The sequence below is a fragment of the Lissotriton helveticus genome, chromosome 4_1 (assembly GCF_964261635.1).
Source record: "Lissotriton helveticus chromosome 4_1, aLisHel1.1, whole genome shotgun sequence".
Lineage (NCBI taxonomy): Eukaryota > Metazoa > Chordata > Amphibia > Caudata > Salamandridae > Lissotriton > Lissotriton helveticus.
In genome coordinates this window covers 1,109,643,680-1,109,662,321 of record NC_136063.1, presented here as the reverse complement: position 1 = coordinate 1,109,662,321, position 18,642 = coordinate 1,109,643,680, and the positions used below count along the sequence as shown (strand labels likewise).

At 41.7% G+C, this 18,642-nt stretch overlaps 1 protein-coding gene across 1 annotated transcript in view; it reads left to right on the top strand.

Annotated features, from left to right (window-relative positions):
- The window catches only part of LOC144828114 (dynein axonemal heavy chain 5-like), a 1,079,012-nt gene that overhangs the window by 840,772 nt on the left and 219,598 nt on the right, over positions 1–18,642 (top strand). The window contains exons 71-72 of the mRNA XM_078686235.1: positions 3,367–3,714; positions 5,820–6,008. Of these exons, the coding sequence (XP_078542361.1) occupies positions 3,367–3,714; positions 5,820–6,008 (537 nt within the window). The remainder of the gene's footprint in view (positions 1–3,366; positions 3,715–5,819; positions 6,009–18,642) is intronic.

Here is an 18,642-nt window from a genome sequence, read left to right as displayed (position 1 = left end):
GCTTGTCTATGCTGGCCTGTATACATTCGAGACGAATGGCATAAGTGTCCAGCTTAGGTTGATCTGCTGAATACTGGTGCGCACCTGGAACAATACGTTTCAGGTATCTACTGCAACCACAACATCAGGAAGCCCGGTCTCCCGGCCTACATCCAGCCTGACCTGGGCTGTGGATCCTCAGCGGGTGTTGAAGGTCAGTCAAGGTTGTTTCGGGTCATTCTTGGCCATGGTAGGAGAAGCAGGGTGAGCTGGGCCAAGATTGCCAAGCACAATGGGTGGCCAGAAACCCTGCCCACCCCCAAGGGGCGCAGCCAGCAGCATGCTCTGATGATCTCCAGGGCCCTCGTCAGGTGGTTCTGCGAGTCATGAGGATGGAGAAGAGGACGGTCACCAGTGGGCACAAGGATGCTTATCATTATCATCTGCTTAGGGAGTCATAAGGCTACCACCTGGGACCCAACAGCGTGATCCTATTGCTGGGCTTGGAGATCCCATCAATGGGGCAGGGAAGTTAACATGCACACTGGACCAGCCAATGGGCTGCCACACAATAAAGAGACCTGTCCAGGTCCATGCGCAGGCCTCTCAATAGGGCAGAGTCCCTGGGAAGGCAGCACAAGTCTGGAGGGTAATGAGAGCGGGCACTGGCTGGCCTGCAGGTCCTATATCAACTGTGATGGCCACAAGCCAATGCACCCAGCTGCGGCTTCAAGGAAGCTGCCCGTCGTGCTCCATGTGCAGATTAAACTTGGGCCGCAGGCCCCGCTTTGAATGGTGGGGGATGCAGAGGCAGAGCGGTGCACCTACAGCGAATGGAGCAGTCTGTCGTGGGCTGCCACTCCCTCACTAGTAGGTTGTGCCATCAGCCACACTTCCTAGTCACTTGAAAAACTGAATTTCCTGGTATCGAAGCTGTCACCAATTGATTGCTGTTAATTGTGGCAGGCAACATTTTACATGTTCTAAAGATAATTATAAATCCAGATAAGACCCAGGAGTGCTTCGTATCCCAAGATTCTGCAGTTTTGCCCCTTCCTGACCACATTTATAAAGCCAGTGTGCAAAACCGTGACTCATAATACACAGAGAACTCCCTCGATCACAATTAGCTTTTGCATTTCTCTGTGCATCGTCGCATATATAGTTCACTTTCCATGGCCGCCTCCTGTTTGTTAAAATATGGGCTGATGAAAATGTATTGAGCCGAAAGAGCATCTAAACAGCCATATTATTTGCCATCTCCGAACACCAGATGATCATCCTGATATCAACTTTCACAAATAGCAAACGCCAATCGAAAAACAACTACCCCAGTGGTAACAATAGATTTTGCACTAAACATTGATCTACACATAACTAAATAAAATATTATGGTAATTGTTAGAACAAATATCCAGTTATCAATGCCCCTGAAAAAGGTGAGCAAAACAAGACTGCTTCCACAAGTCCTTAAAATACTCATCACTAGCCTTCAAAACATTTGAAATGTGTAGCAATGGTGCTCACTCAGACTAGGAGGAGACGCCATATTAGCCTTGTTGTAAAACACCTGCATTACCTCACAGTTGACACCTAGAGAAAGTTCACTCCATACAGTGTGCTGAACAAATACCTCCCATCCATCCGACTTTACCGCCAGTACTTGACGATGCGGTGATAACTGAACAATATCAAAGAGGAGATTGCGCATGTTCCCAACAACCCACCTTCATGCATCGCTCCCATTTTAATTTGGCCTCCTAAGGTTCCTTGACTCTTTGGTGTAGCTTAGTGGGCCAACCTCAAATGAGGGGATGTGATAGTGTAAACTAAAAATTGTGTAACACGGTTATAACACGTGCAGTGACTACAGATTGTCCAACCACTCCTATTATTTGGTTTGATAAAATAACAACACTTTAATCTCTACTTAGATATTTAGACCTATGTGGAGTAAAAGAAGAACCAAATACTCTACAGCTTACAAACTAAAAGCAACACAATATCACACAAGACCCATAGGTGCAATACCAGCGCTCACACTGCACACAGTACGTATTGTTTGTGATCACTACCTGATCACAACCTGTGTGCTTTTCAGAAAGAAACTGAGAGCAACAAAGATCGCTGTCCTCTTGCTAAAATAAAGACTCGTCATCTGCTGTTGGTGAATATCAGCAGATTGCTCTAACTAGGTAGTTTACACTGAAATATAGTACTGATTATCGAATGTGTCAACACTGTAATAGTACAGCACAGTTTACTTTGTGAGTGTTCGTTGTAGTTATGGGGCCTGGAAATCATGCTGTGTCTCACTTTTTATAGTTTGAATTTCAGTTCCTTGAAACTTGGATATCTTGTGGCGCAAATTGATTGAGATACTAACCTAATGGCTTCATGCGCGGGGCGCACAGGAGTATCATCTTCATGGAGATATGGGCGGTGAGCAGCTACTCTCCGGTTATGGTGCTCGGCACTCCACTGTGGGTTTCAGATCTCCACCACAGCTCAGTGAGTTTCAGGGCCATCTGCTAATGCCGCCTGTAAACACTACTCACATTGGAACCAGCAAAGTTGCGCTCTACATGTGGGTAGGGGCGTAGCTTCAAGGGGGGTGTTACACCCCCCTAATAAACGTATTATTTAATAAATAGTTGGGTACAGGAACTTTTATTTGTGTATGATTGGTCTGTCGGATTTCAGCTAGGATCTGTAAATACTCAGACAAAAACACACACTCTCGTCTCTGTTCTGAAGGTCTAAAGCATGGGTATTTTACAAAATTCTGTGTTTTAAGTACCCCTCACAACCCACACTCACTTCCCTTTCCACTGGCCCTTAAGCCTACCTCATGCTCTGCTTCTCCCATACTGATTAATATGATATGCATGCTTGATTGTCTGAAAATCTAAAGCTAAACCCCACCCTCAGCCTCACTGCCTGAGCTAGGTCCCTGCAAGTGGATGATTCCTGTCCTCATTGAACTGACTCTGATAACACATTGGTGTTTGTACCATGCTAAGAGGATTATCCGGCAAGCCTACTGCTAAAGACAGCTAGTGGGTCCCAGGTGGGTAATGTTCCTGCTAAGAGAACCCTCAGCTCGTCATCACCATGCATTGCATCATGGGAAGTCCATCCCGGGAGGGTGGCAGACCTATCCCTGAACCGCATTGACGACCCACATAGGTAATGCTAAATTCTGTGCTTCTCTTCATGCCTTAAGCCTGTCTAAATTCACTTTATAAAGTCCTGTGCGCATTTGTGACCGTAAATCATTTGTGTCAGTAACTCTTTAAGGCTTAAACACTCATGGAAGGCTTATTTTTATGACATGTTGTTATATGGCAATTAAGATCACGCATACTCTCTTGTCCATTTCCACAGGAACGGCGAAAGTTTGGTCCTTTAGGCTGGAATATTCCTTATGAGTTCAACCAAGCAGACTTTGCAGCCAGTGTCCAGTTTGTGCAGAACCATTTGGATGAGGTTGATATTAAGCGTGGGGTGAACTGGAGCTGTGTCCGATACATGCTTGGAGAAGTGCAGTACGGAGGCCGCGTCACTGATGATCTGGACAAAAACCTTCTCAACACCTTCTCCAAAGTATGGTTTGGTGACAATATGTTTTCTGACAAATTCTGCTTCTACAAGGGCTACAATATTCCAAAAGGAAAGACGATAGAAGAATATCTCCAGCACATCGAGCTGTTGCCGATGGTGGACACCCCGGAGGTAAAGATGCACATACGAAAATAATGCTAACTGTACTCACATTAGCACTTTAATATTTATTCAGTTCGCCTTTTGTTAATATTAAGGGTAGGAACTTCCTATATCTGGGGTACATATGGTAAAATGCTAAAGCAATTTTATAGGACTTTGATCAACTTTCCATATTTAATTTTTAACCGAGATCTTTGAATCCTTCATGAAGTCAGCCTTTGCAGACGAATTCTGTATGATGCTGTATAATAATGGCCAACCGTGCTAAAAATAAGCTCCAAATAATGTCAATCCGTGAATCATCCTTTATATGTACACGAATCACGGATTATAATATTCTTTAAAAAATGAAATCCAGACATTTTGAAATAAAATGCTAATCAAACACTACTGCATTGCAGCAGTGAACTAATCTTGCTCTGTGATTTCACCTTCCATCGTGGTAAATTCTAATACAGATAATAAATCCATGAATAAATATGACATTGCTTGAAGTAATAAAAAGAAACCATGAGGCTTAAATAAAAAAGCAACAGTGCACAAAGATGGAAAGTGTGTCCAGTCAGCAAATAGAACGAGCGCACAAAAAACAAAGTTTGTCTTCTCAGTGCTTTCTTCGCGGTTTCATTTTTGAAAGTCTAACTGATAAGCTTTGCATTATGCTCATATATTGGCGGTATGTAAATGCATCCCATACATCTGGCAAATACCCTCCAGGCAGGAGATTCAAAAATGAAATATGAGCAAAGGCTGATCATAAAGCTGAACACTTTGCTTATTAAAAACCGTATGAATCATTCTGATAAATAAAAATAATTGAACGAGGATTTTTTTCCAAGTGGCGGTTGAGTGAGCACAGGCCGGGAGCAGGAACCGAACCCTTGAAACAGCACCCCTCAGCGACTTTCAGAGACCCTTTGCTTGGCGTTTATAAGCCCTCATCCAACCTCTAAACATCCACGGCTGGCTCGGAAACACCTTTAGTCTGTCCTCAGAAAGGTTCAGAGAAGCCCAAATGAACCTTGGCCACCTGCAGATATCCAATCGTGGCTGTCATCTCACCCTCAATGCCCCAAAGATGTCTATCAAAGAACCCCTGCTGTTCCTTTGGCACTCCCAGATGTCCCACAGAGACCCATGGGATGCCTCAGACTGGGCCAATAGGGCTTCAGAGACTCTATGCCAGGCTGTAGAAATCTTCGATCTGCATTGAGACACCCCCAGCTTACTGTTAAACACCCCCAGCCTGCTGTGAAATTCTCTGAATCACCCAGTGTACCATCACAGACCTTATGGCCCAGCTAGCCTTCAGATACACTTTTTGTCATTAGTTACTTCATCCGGCTCTGACCCCCTTTTGGACTCCTCTAACTGGTCGGTAAATCACACCAGATGTCCCTCAGAGACCCTGACCCACTGTTAGACATTGCTGATTAATTCCTAATAACTCACAAGTTGCTAACAGTAACAGAAAGTTTGTGATCCAAGAAGAGAACACGTGCAAGAGCCTCCTATCCTCTAAGTGTAGGTCCAACAGTTGGGATCAAGACTCTACATAAATAATCATTTAGAGATGAATTAGATGGGAGCAAGTTGTATATAAAACATTAGTTTATTAATGCACAGCCAACACGTTTCGCTTTGCCTGACCATTTAGCCTAGAGCTTTTTCAAAGCTTGACATGGGAATATGGGAATCATTTATATCACTGTTTGTCTTTTAGGGTTCAGGGGTCTTGCTATTAAGTTGAGGTGGGGACAGTAGTAATCATGATACGTCAAGTAGAATACAGGATGTGTGTCAAGGTCTTGAAATACTATGATGCCGCCTAGAGCTCAGCCACTGCTTTTCATTGATGTAAGGGACAGGTTGACGTCACTGCCCTTCCTCTGGCCACTCCCATGAGCTCAAGCCAGAAGCGCTTTGCTAGTGAGCATGATTCCAAGTGGGTTGGGATTCTGAGAGTCAGGGGGCTAGGAGCTGTACGAACAGTACAGAGCGAAGTGAGTTAATACCTGTAACTGTTTGTGGATGTACCTCTGCTTGCCATCCATATGGATTGAAGGCTTTGCTAACTCGAATGATATTTTGTCTTTATATTCCTAAATGTTTAGGTGTTTGGACTACATGGAAATGCCGACATAACATATCAGACCAATATGGCTAATGAGACGCTAAGCACAATCGTTAACATCCAGCCCAAGGACAGTGGTGGCGGTGGTGGAGAAACCAGGGAAGCAGTAGTGCAGCGCCTCGCCAATGAGATGTTGGAGAAATTGCCACCCGACTATATCCCTCATGAGGTAGGCACATTCCCAGGCACTAAAAGATAAAGAGATACATGCACGTCATGAGATTATTGTAGGGTTCGCCTAAATGACCATTCGTTCTTTTGTTTACTGATCCCTGCTCTCGGTGTCCCCCAAGAATATCATGTGATACAATCATGGGTGACACTGGAAGTAATGCTTCAACAGTGGTCCCAGCAGTGACTAGAGGCATAAGCGGTGTTCAACAGAAAGAAGGAACTCTTGGTGTGGGGGGGGGGGGGGGTTCTGATGCATGAATTTAACATGCGAATGCACTGTAACAATTGATGTGGAAATTAACTTGTACAAAATGTATATAATTACTGTTTACTCGCACGAAAAGTGTTTTGAGATGCATTTTTATAATGGCTTAAATAAGCCTGTCAAATACATGTTTTGTCTTTTGCGTGCGAGTGTCATTGCTGGAACTTTGGGATTTGTGTCAGCCGCCATGGAAAATTTCCATGAAATGTGTCAAACTATTGCCGCCAGCTATACTAACCTCTGTGGGAAGGATGATGGCTTGCTGTTCAGGATGACATTTGGATTACAGACCGTAATATGCTAGAGTTACAATGTGAATTTTAAACAGTGGCATTTTCTTTTAAGGTCTCGCCGGTTGCCTAAGGCCCGTTTTGAGCAAAACCAATAGTTATAGTAGGTTTTGAGACAGCCTATTGCTTAACATTAGTTGGCTTTCTTGTCAATTTCTTAATTTTTTTTTAATATCTCAATTCTTTATTGGGTTTTTGCACATACAGCAAGCATGTAACAGATACAGGAAATAATCCGACTGCTGTGTCCATGATCCCACAGAAACAATAACAATTGTGAAGATTGTGATGAAAAGAAAATCAACACAGAACTCCTCCAGATGGGGAAGACGTTACAAGGAAGACTCCCCCGTGGTTCAGGGATGGAGAACAAGTGAAGACAGGGGCAGAGGAGGCAAGGGTGTGCAGCAGCAAAGGCATGGAGCCAGGCCCCCGGCCGCGCCACTGGTAACCAATCCCTCAAGCTAGACAAATCCAGAGGCTGGAAACAGTAGAGGGAGCAGGACTGGTAGATGCCAGGGGCAGCACCAACAGGTGAAGGATGGGACCCCAGAACTCCTCCAACTTCAGCTTATAAGTGACTTTTTCATAAGTGGCCATGTCATGCACATCGTACAGCCACATTTTGGAAGACGGTGGCATGGCTGATTTCCAAGGGCGCAATATTTCCACCTTCGGCACTGCAAAGGCCGTAACCAGTCAGCACTTACCATGGCATGTCAAGTCCAAGAATGTGGACATGTCATTAAGCAAGGCAAGTCATGCCATCATTCATGGCGTCCCCCCTATGTTGGTCATCATTGTGTTCCAAACTGCACGCCATTAGTAGGAAAGCACCAGACATTCCCACAGGACATGAACAATGTCACAGTCTGGTTCATCACACCTCCAGCTCATGGAGTCCACTGTCATGTATGCCCAATAGAGCTGGTCCGGTGTCCAGTGTTATTGGTGTAAGACCTAAAAACAACTACATTTCAGCCTGTCCTCCTGAAGGAAGCCATCAAGCTCCTCCAATAGGTTGTGCCAGTCTTATTCAGAGTGATAGGCCTAGCCCCTGGTCCACCAACAGCATAAATTATGAGTGCTGGGGTGTGAAAAATGGGCATCTATCAGGGTAATATACAGTCCCGCCATGGTGCCCCTGTGCCCCTTCCATGTCAGCGTATAATGCAACAGAGGGTCGGTCTTAAGATCTTGAGGGGAGCCCCCATTGTGTAGCCAAAACTATAGAAGTACCTCTGACAAGACCTATATTGCTTTTACAGTGATTTTCTTCACAAATTATTTCAGAAAAAGGATGCTATATGAAGAAATAGGACATGTGATTTATTCAAAATATTATTTTTATTCTTTTTTCTCTTTTTTGCCTTACGGTTTATATATTTATCATAAATACAAATTATTTTGTTAACATACAAATAAAGTTTAAATGACACATTATCTGAATCCAATTAAACAAAACATGATTCAATTTAAGCAAAAGAACCCCAAACAAATCATCTTATCCTGTTATGTACAAATCACAAAGTAACTAATTTTCAGGACTTCTCTCTCATAACTCATAGAGGTCTTTCCAGAACAATTGTGTGTCAGTTTATTATGATATTTGTTTATTATGTCCAAATTTGTATTTTAGACTGTGAGTGAGTGAGTTTAGTAGTATGCATGATGGAATGAATGATAACAGAGTGGAATTGCACTGGCTTCATATGTGCAGCCAATAAGTGGTCAGCTTGTTCTCCTCCACAGATAAAGGCACTGCCACAGGTGACAGAGTGTTGACTCCACCTGTGTAGTGGAACGTCAGATCATATTTTGCCCCAAGCAGTTCCTTAAGAAAGGTGGGGGTCGGCCCAGTGTTGAGGAAAAGGTCTAGAGGCATGTTCTCGTCTCCACTATGAGCACCTTCGGCGCCCCAATGGGAAGGAGGAGTTTGGCCAAGGTGGTGAAGAGATCTGTCTTGTCCCCCACAGAGGCATAGATAGAACCCACAATCAAGGTCTCATTGCGGATCCCAACCTTGGTACAGATGTACCTGCCCAAGGGGTCCCTCCACATACACAGTCTAAGAACAGCCAGGGAATTGCAGAACAAAATGGCCACCCTGCTCTTCCTATGGTTTAAAGAAGTAGTAGGGCATGTATGGACGTTCTGAGTCCTGCTGACATTTAGCACCATGCCAACCCAATCCCGCCTAAGTTTGTCACGTTCAGCAGGGGACAAATGTGTTTCTTGGAGTAGTGCTGGGTGCTGAGTTCTCAGGACAGAGAGGATTTTCTGTCTCTTGATAAAGTGTGTTGATCCATTCACATTGAACAAGGTGATCTGCAGTGGGTGGGTCAGTACAGAGGGTGGGGAGTATGTGTATGGTACGGGATGGGGTCCAGAAGGGGAGCATGGTAGCAGCTAGAAGGGGGTACTGGGTGGGACCAGGAGTTGTCTTTGGTGTACGAACAAAAAAGCTTCAATAAGCAGATAATAAGATTATGTTATAACCCAGAAACATGCGTAAAAAAAATGCTGACTCAACCACCACCATTGGAGAACTGGAACAGCAAGGTCTGTAGCTATGATATGTCGGTGGTTTTCTTGCTCTCTACCTCACATGCTGCATCTCACCTCAAATTCCTGCCCCATCTTTTCTATGTTGCTCCCCTTAGTCCCAGCTCCTCGGTTTCTTCCTGCACCCCTCCTCATTTTTCTTTTTAAAATTTTTATTTTTTAACCCCTACTCTTCTGCTACCCGCTCAGGAGTTTACTTCTCTCCCCTTCCTTCTACTGCTGTTTGCTGCTGCCCCTCACCATCATGTTTTTTAAACACTTTATTTTCTTGAAGGGCCCAGCAGCTGAAATTTTCTGCCAGGCTGATCCTTTTGTTAAACAAGTATTTGCAATGCAATAGATCTCACATTTGCGCGAGTTTAAGCTATTGGCATTGTACATGACAATGCCTTGTATTTATGTGTTTTAAAAACCAACAGACATATAACAGGCATTGTCATTTATAATGCTAATAGATCAAACTCTTGCAAATGTGAGACCACTTTAATGGTGGCCACACCCCTTTCTTTAGATGCTGCTCGCCGTATTCAGGTTACAGCGAGCCGCGTCCAAAGAAAGGGATGTGGCCGCCAATAAAGTGAAAGCACGGCATGGGGCACTTTTACAAAAAAAAAATATTTGTTTGTGAAGTTCACAAATTAAATAAATAAGAAGCGCGCCCACTATAGTTAAAGTGGACCGGACTGACATAGAGAATAAATAGAGTAGCATGGCCAATACAGTTAAAGCTACCCGGCCACCATTACTAATAAAAGTATGAAAGCGGGCAGCATGCTGCATTGTAGGAAAGCACATCGTGGGTGTAATAGTGAAAAATCATTAAAGAAAATAGTGCTCACTGACTAGATAAAGCTGACCGTGTAACAACACAAGTAAAAAGTCCAGTCCTTATGGGAGGTTTCAAATGCAGACAAGGCGGTACCAAGGAGGTACTACTAAGCCTATTCATGAATCAAAACCAACGATTTAGAAAGGACAGTAAGAGGAGCCAATTGAAAAGATGGCCTGGAAATTGGCGGTTCTTCAAGTCCATACTTGAATACATGCCTCGCAGAGCAGCGCATGCGCTGCTCAGTCTCAACCTAAAATATACCATTAGCTTATGCCCAGTTGTTATGCTTTTTAAATGTATCTTTCAATTTGGGCTTCCACTATCTTTTAACCATAAATTAGAACAAAGAAACCCAAAATTGATGCCCCGTTGCAATGTATGTTTAATGGCACATGCGCAGATGTGTGGTGATGCTGGGGCCAACTTGTCACACAGTCAATGATCAGGGTAGTACCTAATGTGGAGCTGGAGATAATTGCCACCTACCAGTGCTTGAGAGCTATTACAAACTTTTCCCGATCCAGTATGGCTTCTGGGGATATTTAAATAGTGAAGAATCTGCAGGCTGATAGAGCACCAACCATAGGGATCATTACCAAAACATAATTTGTTCATCCTCTTTACTGAAGTAAATATAAGAACAATCCAAATGCATAATGCTTTGCTTGCAGGAATTGTATGCCTAACTGAAGAACAAGTAACACAACTTGCATTTTCTTTAGCTGTGCTAAATACAAAACATGGGCTAAAGTGTGACAACTGCTAAACCTCAGATTCAGTGTTCTTGTGACCAAAATTCTGGTCCTTAGGAAATTAATATTAATTACTGTAATTCACACAGTCTGTTGTGCATAATACTTTATCCCTCTGGAGAATGTAGAATAATGCTGGCTATTCATCATGCAACTGATGACTCAGTGGGTCCAATAGCTAAAATGACATGTGCATTTTTGTAGCGCTTACTACCCTGATGAGGCATCAAAGCACTTTTTCAGTGAGTAGCACGCTACTACGGAACCCGTAAAGGATTATTGGTGAATTAGTATAGTGAAAATATGAAAGTAATTTGAGTGGTGAATATATTAGTCAGTTATTTGAATTGAAAAGCTTAGAGGAAGGATAGAAGAGGGAAAAAGGTTTGCATTTATATAGCGATTGCTACCCTTGATGGGGTGTTGAAGAGTTTTTTTGGCGAGTAGAACACTACTTCGGAACCCAGAAAGGATTAGTGGTGAATTAGTATAGTGAAAATATGAAAGTAATTTGAGTGGTGGATATGTTAGTCAGTTATTTGAATTCAGAAGGATAGTGGAGGGATAGGAAAGTGAAAAAGGTTAGAATTTATGTAGCGCCTGCTACCCATGATGGGCGTTAAAGCGCTTATCATGATTCATATGATTCAGCCATATCAGTCCAGAAACAAAATATTTTTTTCAGTGAAGTTTTCAGCTGCTCTTGGACCCAGGTCTATATGTGTGCTATCCACACCAAAAATAGTTAGTCTTTGTCATTACCAATTGTTCTGACGATACCACATGGGCAACAGCAATAAAAGTTTCTCTCACATAGAGACCAGAGCTAACATACACCATACACTTCAGTTAAGCAGTCTTAACACACACATACACAAACTCACATACACACACACACACACACACACAAAAGGGTAAGTAGGGAGGCAGTGGGGTTTTAATGTGTGGCATGACCAGAATTGCAGCGGACGGCAAAGGGGAACATTGTAAAGGTCATACAACGGGATACAAGAAAGCTTGCACACAGATGCATAACACCAGGCAATCTCTGGGATTAGTTTCCCAGGTAGGCACAGTCGGGTAATCGCATAGAGAACGAGTGCCAACGGAAAGCATGATCATTATGAATCAGGGGGAACAAGCAAGAAAGATCGTGTAGGCAGGGAGAACTTGCAGGACGGACAGGTCATGAGAAAGATGTAGAGGTTGCACAAGAGATAAAGAAAGAAACTGCTTGTAACTCTTCTGGCACACATTATCCATAAAGTAAAATTTTTTGCCCTGTGTTGTTGAATACTATAGGAAATTGGGATTTTGATTCAGGGTTTTGAAACCCTACTCAAGCAGCACTGACAAATCTTGTCAGGTTGAAACACAGCAAACCCAAAATGAGCCTGTGCCTAACCCTCTGGTAGCTTGGAAAAAAATGAGTCAGGATTTACTTGGAGGCAAAGTGCAGAGCTTTTACACAGTGCGTCAAACAGTAATAAAGAGGAGAGGTGTGGCGCCGCGGCCAGGGCGACTGGCGCTGGAATCTGGGGACCACGGTTCGATCCCCGGCTCGGGCGGCAGGTTAGCCCAGCACCATGTGACTCTGGGCAATAGCTCGCTTAATCTTCCCGACGGCCCCCAGCGCCTAGAGACCCTTACGGGTGATTGTGCGCTTTACAAATGTGGACTTTTAAAGTAAAAAAACAACGCAGGAAAAAAATCTGACACCAATTCAGAAATATAGAGTAACATGTAGTAATTTATTTGACACTAAAATTACAAAAATCCAATTAGTAGAACTGAAGATATGCACTTTTAAAGATTTTAGTGAAAATAGTTCATAAAAGCACAGAACTCGAACTGTGGTTATCTGGTCATGCCATACCGGGACAAAGTCATAAGTTCCCTCCAACTGTAATGCAGTGTGGGCTGGATACTGGGACCAAGTTAGCCCTGAAGGACAAAGTACCTTAATTCCGGCTTGCGGAGAGTTGCAAAATCTCACATGGAGGATGCATTGTGCAGCGGTGGTTCTGATGGGCTGCGTGTTGCGATGCGAATGCGTCATGCAATGGATCTTCTGTGGAGTAACAGGGCTGCAATGCAGGGTCCTGCTTCAAGGGTGCGTCACAAAGCAGTGCTTCCAAGGAGTGTTGGGGCTGCGATGTGAGGTCCTGTGTCGAGGCGTCTCACACAGCAGTGGTTCTGAAGAGTTGCAGAGTCCTGCTTTGGGGATGCATTGCGCATCAGAGATTCTGAGGCGTCACAGTGCATCAGTTCTGCTTGGACCAAGCTGGGTCTGCACTTTCAGGTACACTGACAAAATATCGAACGCCCAAAATATCCCCATACAAAAATATTGTGACGAAAATATCGAAGTCAAAAATATCTACATCCTATACTTGAAAATATAAGTACAAAAATATCGGGGGGGGAAATATAGATTTAATAAATATAGTTGTACAAAATGTAAAGAATAAAATTAATTAAAAAAAATTAGATTTAATACACATTTTAACATATACAACAAATAAACTAAATTTTAAAAAGTTAAGCACAAATATATAATAATTAATATATATTTACTTTAAAACAATTATTATATTAACAATTTAAAAGTATTTTATCATTTTAATTTATATAAAACATTTACAAAAAAATATTTTTCTCTACATATACCAACAACATAAATTCTATTAAAAATCAAAGATTCTATTATAAATCAAATATTAAACTATTTAAAAATCTTTAAAATGAAATGTCTCACTCCAGTAGTGAAAGTGTTGGATAGCGGAAGTATAAAAATTACTATTCCCACTCCAATGAGTGCAACAGTAGGGAAAGTGTTGGATAGCGGAGGGGTAAACGTTAATATTCCGACTCCAGTGAGTGCAACAGTAGGGAAAATGTTGGATAGCGGAGGGGTAACATTTACTATTCCCACTCCAGTGAGTGCAAGAGTAGGGAAAGTGTTGGATGGCGGAAGGGTAAAAATTACTATTCCTACTCCACTCCAGCAACAGTAGGGAAAGTGTTGGATAGCAGCGAGGTAAAAATGTCTGTTTCCATTCCAATGTGTGCAACAGTAGGGAAAGTGTTGGATAGGGGTGGGGTAATATTACTATTCCTACTCCAGTGAGTGCACCAGTAGGGAAAGTGTTGGATAGTAGAGGGGTAACATTTACTATTCCCATGACAGTCAGTGCATCAATAGGTAAAGTGTTGGATAGCGGAGGGACAAAAATTACTATTCCGACTCCAGTCAGTGCATCAATAGGGAAAGTGTTGGATTGCATAGGGGTAACATTTGCTATTCTCACTCCAGTCAGTTCAAAATGAAAGACAAACAAAATATCATCAACAAAATAAAAATATAAAAAAATATATACATAGGTTAAAAATAAAAATAAAAATATATTTATTATTAAAAAAACACAATACAATGTTAAATACATAACACAAATACCTACAAATATTATATTAAATAAAAAAATAATTGTCAAATGAATATTTTTATTTAGAAAATATTTCTTAACAAAAACATGAATTATTACATAAATTTAGTCTATATACTTCCTACCCTATAACACCACACAACTCTCAACCAAAAATAAAAATAAAATGTATTTGCGTAGTTAACATAATTAATTATACATGAAACAAATATTATTCATTAAAAAACTAATTAAAACACATACAATTTAATCAACTTCCCACCCTTTACACCTATATTTCCCACAGCCCACACCTAAAATTAAACTGTAAAATAATTAATTACACAATTAAAACACATTTTCAATTAAATAACTAATAGTATTTGACAACTAATTATAAAGTAAGTAAATTAATTTACTCCCCACCCTTCACCCCATAAACCGAAAACCCCCACACAAAAAATAAACAATTACACAAATTAATTATTTATTAATTAATGTATTATTATTAATTATCAGCTAATCATGAATTAAAAATAAATTACTTCCCTCCTTTTACCCCTATAAAACCCACAACACATACCTAAAATTGACTCCAAAAAATTAAAAACAAATTTAACATTATACAATCTCCCCAAAAATAATTATAAATAAATATATTCAATAATTTATTATAATTAAATTACTTTCCACCCTATTCCCCTATAAACTCACAACCCGCTACACAGCTAAAAAATGCACAATTTAATTAAAATGAAATTGGTAACTACTAAAAATGTACACATATATTAAAAAACATAAACAATACTTATACAAAAAAAAACATCACATACATTTTGAATATACTAAAAAACATAACACTAATTAAAAAATCGATATTTTAAACAATTATATTTTTGCAAACGATATTAATGACTTCTATATTTTTAAAATCAATATATCTTACTTTATAAGTCGATATATCATTGACCACAATATTCTTGCTATTAGATATTTCTGTGTCATGGTATTTAAAACGCAATATTAGTGTAAGTCGAAATTTAAAACTCAATATTTTGGCTGAATTCCGCACTCTCAAGGGACCAGTACTGGGGTGGAACTATTTGGGGTAAAATAGTATTCTTGGATAATTTACCAAAAACCTATGACATTCTCTTGGCTGAAAATGGCTTGGCCACCTGAGTTTGTTTGAAAAGTTCCACAGGGGGAAGATGTGATTAAACCTTCTTCCTCAGTTCTTGTTCCTGACATTGTCAAGCAAGCATATGCCGCAGAATGGGCCATTGCACAATCCCCGGCATTATATCGCAGTCATGTAGGCTGGGATAAGGATATATCTTATCAAGTTATCCCTTAAGGTCCAGCCCACAAGTGCAACCACAATACCCAATTAAACATGAGGCAAAATGCCTGGCTAGGGAAATTATTTTACAATTGGAGTATCAAGGCGTCATTGAGCCTTGTATTTCAGCGATGAGCAATCCATTATTTCCACTATCTAAACCAAATCAATGCTATTGTTTATTGTTAGACTACAACATTTAGGCAGTAACAAATGCACAATTGCAATTCAAAATGCACACAGTGCAGCACTAATGAAGAACATAGTAAAATACAAAAATACTGGATATTTTCAACAGCGTCTGCTAAAATATAGTGCTTGAAAGCAGAGAGTTAATAGTCTTTTAGAATTTTAGGACTTGTGTTACGGTTCCTATTGAGAAAGTAGGACTGTGTATTATGGATAACATAAGCTTCAGAATATGGGAACTATGGGGGTCATTAGGTTGGCTGATGGATTGGAGTCCATCCGCCATCCTGGTGTAAACCGGCACCGCCCGCCATGCATGCGGCAGTCCCGCACACCCAATCAAGATGCGTCTGCCACCATGGTAGACGGATCCTGCATTTTAACATTGCGGCGGGTGCTGCTGACAGCAGCACCCTCCGCAATGTTTAAATGCCATTTTGCGCAGTTCACAGCACTACGTGGCAGGCACCACTTGGTGCGTGCCATTTTCTGCTTTGAAATGTAGGGGGTACCATGGGTACCCCCATTGCACCCTCACCTCCCCCCAACAAGGGGGGCCCGCAACAGGCCCCCGTCACTAATCCCCACCAGCCTTTCCATGGCGGCATCAATGCCATGGAAAGGCCTGCAATACCATGCATCATGCTTTGGTGGACTTTGCCTGCTAGGCACCACCACCATTTTTGGCAATCGGATCTTCCCACCAGGCAATCTGTAAGATTTTTTTGGCGGACCCATAGCGGTCGGTCTTTGCGTCTGCCAAGGTCCGAGCGCAATTCCCTCTGCCATCGTAATATGTGGGGGAAAATTGCAGTACGATTGCGGAAGGACTGCCACCGCATGGCTGGCGGTGACGGGCCTTCCGCAATCGTAATTGGCCCCTTAGTTCACACATACCATCTGAGAATGGTGACCTGGTTCCTAGCTAGTTCACAATGCCCCATTTGAACCCCTAACCTTACCAGGGTACCAGGTGATATCAGCAACCTTGAAAATGACCACTGTTTTACTCTCCGATGAAAACATGGTAACAGAACTACCCTTTCATTGTTTACTTTTGCATACCAAGGTAAACTCAAGGAAGATACACATTGGCATTTCAAACATTTATTGAAACAATGGTATTCTTGTATAGAAAGAGTTCTCTGCCATTATTAGGGAGAAGAAACAAAGCCTTGTTAACAGCATTACACGAACGGTAAAAAAGGGAAACAGTTCAACAATTATAACATTAATATGTGAACATATGATTATAGTCTTACCTAGCACTACCTATACTATTGAGAGCACAGTGGGAGTATCCCCTGCCAGATTCCTTATGATAGCCTAACCCCCATACCTGAGTATGAGTATCAGGAAGCTGGCCTGTGCAGAACAGGCTGTCTCTCCTTTACAGTATAGAGATCAGAGTTAGCAGGATTGCTTCTCGGCCACAGTGCATCAAATTCCAGGACAATCACAGCAGAAGGGCTCCCCTGTCAAATGTAATGCAGAGGCTGTTTATATAATAAAAGCACTGTCCCAATCATACTGTGTCAAAGCAATGTTTTGTCTGGAGCCCTAAATCTGTCTCCAACTTGACTACCAAATACAAGGGAATCCCATTCTATGTGCCTAGCGTTGGACAGAGTGTATGAATTACATATTAATAATGCTTACTAAGGAATTAATAATTCTGTATAATAATTTCTCAGTACGTTATTCTGTAAGCGCAAAGAATGTAAATAATCACCATTAGAAAACGAGATCAAGCTAAAAACGTGAAACTCAAATGGAGGTTCAGAGCGACCCACAATAGACTTACAGTAGAGAGAGTCCAAGTGCTGGATAAAAGGTGGTTGGAGCCTTTTCTGTCCCTGAGGCTCTGATCAAAAGGCCATGCAACTAGCCCTTGGAGTACCTCTGGTGGTCCTGGATTCAAGAAGCAGGTCCAATTCTTTTCACCCAGGCAGCAGGGCAGCAGAGTAGAGGTCCCTCTTGCAGCAGAGCAGCACATCAGTCCTTCTCAGTCTTCCACAGGTCCTGGGGTGTACTGAAGAGTTGGGTCTGAGGGTCCAATATTTATACTTGGTGCCCACTTTGAAGTAGGAGAAGCCTCTGGAGGTTTCCACCCGTTTAGGTGTGGTGAATTTCCTGCCTCCCTGCCTTGGCCCCAGCTTGGCTGGGGGCACAAAAGGCTACTGTCAAATGCTTTGTGAGTATGCTGGGGCAGACCTTTTGTGATGTGCAACTCCTGCCACTCATTAAGCCAGAGATGGCCCATTCTGCCAATACCTAGTCCCCCTTTGTTTAACTGTCTGGGAGCAATACACAAAGGCCAACTACCAGCTATACCTAGTATTGTGACCCAAAATACAGGCTGCAGGCACCAAATGCTTAGTACAAGAAAATGCAAACTTTCTAAAAGTGTCATTTTCAGAAATGTGATTTAAAATCCAGCGTTACCATTAAAGTGGGTTTAAAATTACAATTCATTAGACACCAAACTCTAAATTCATACCTGAACCCAATTGAAATTTATCATCTAATAAATGTAATATGTAACCCAATGTAATCCTACGGGAGAGGTATGCCTTCAGTAGTGAAAAACAAATTTAGGAGTTTTTCCCTACCAGAACATGTAAAACTTAAAAGTACAAGACCAACTTTCTAAATGCATTGCACTCTGTCCTCTGGGCTGTGTAGGGCATATCCTAGGGGTGACATATATGTATTAAAAAGGAAGGTTTAGGCCAGGATTTTTTTTTTTTACCAGATCTAAATGGCAGTTTAAAACTGCACACTCAAGCTGAAATGACAGGCTGAGATGTTTAAAAGACTACTTAAGTGGGTGGCACAACAAGTGCTGCAGGCCCACTATAACATTTAATTTACAGGCCCTGGGTACATGTAGTACCATTTTACTAGGGACTTACAAGTAAATCAAATGTTCCAATTGGGTCTAATCCAATTGGATTAAAATCCCTTCT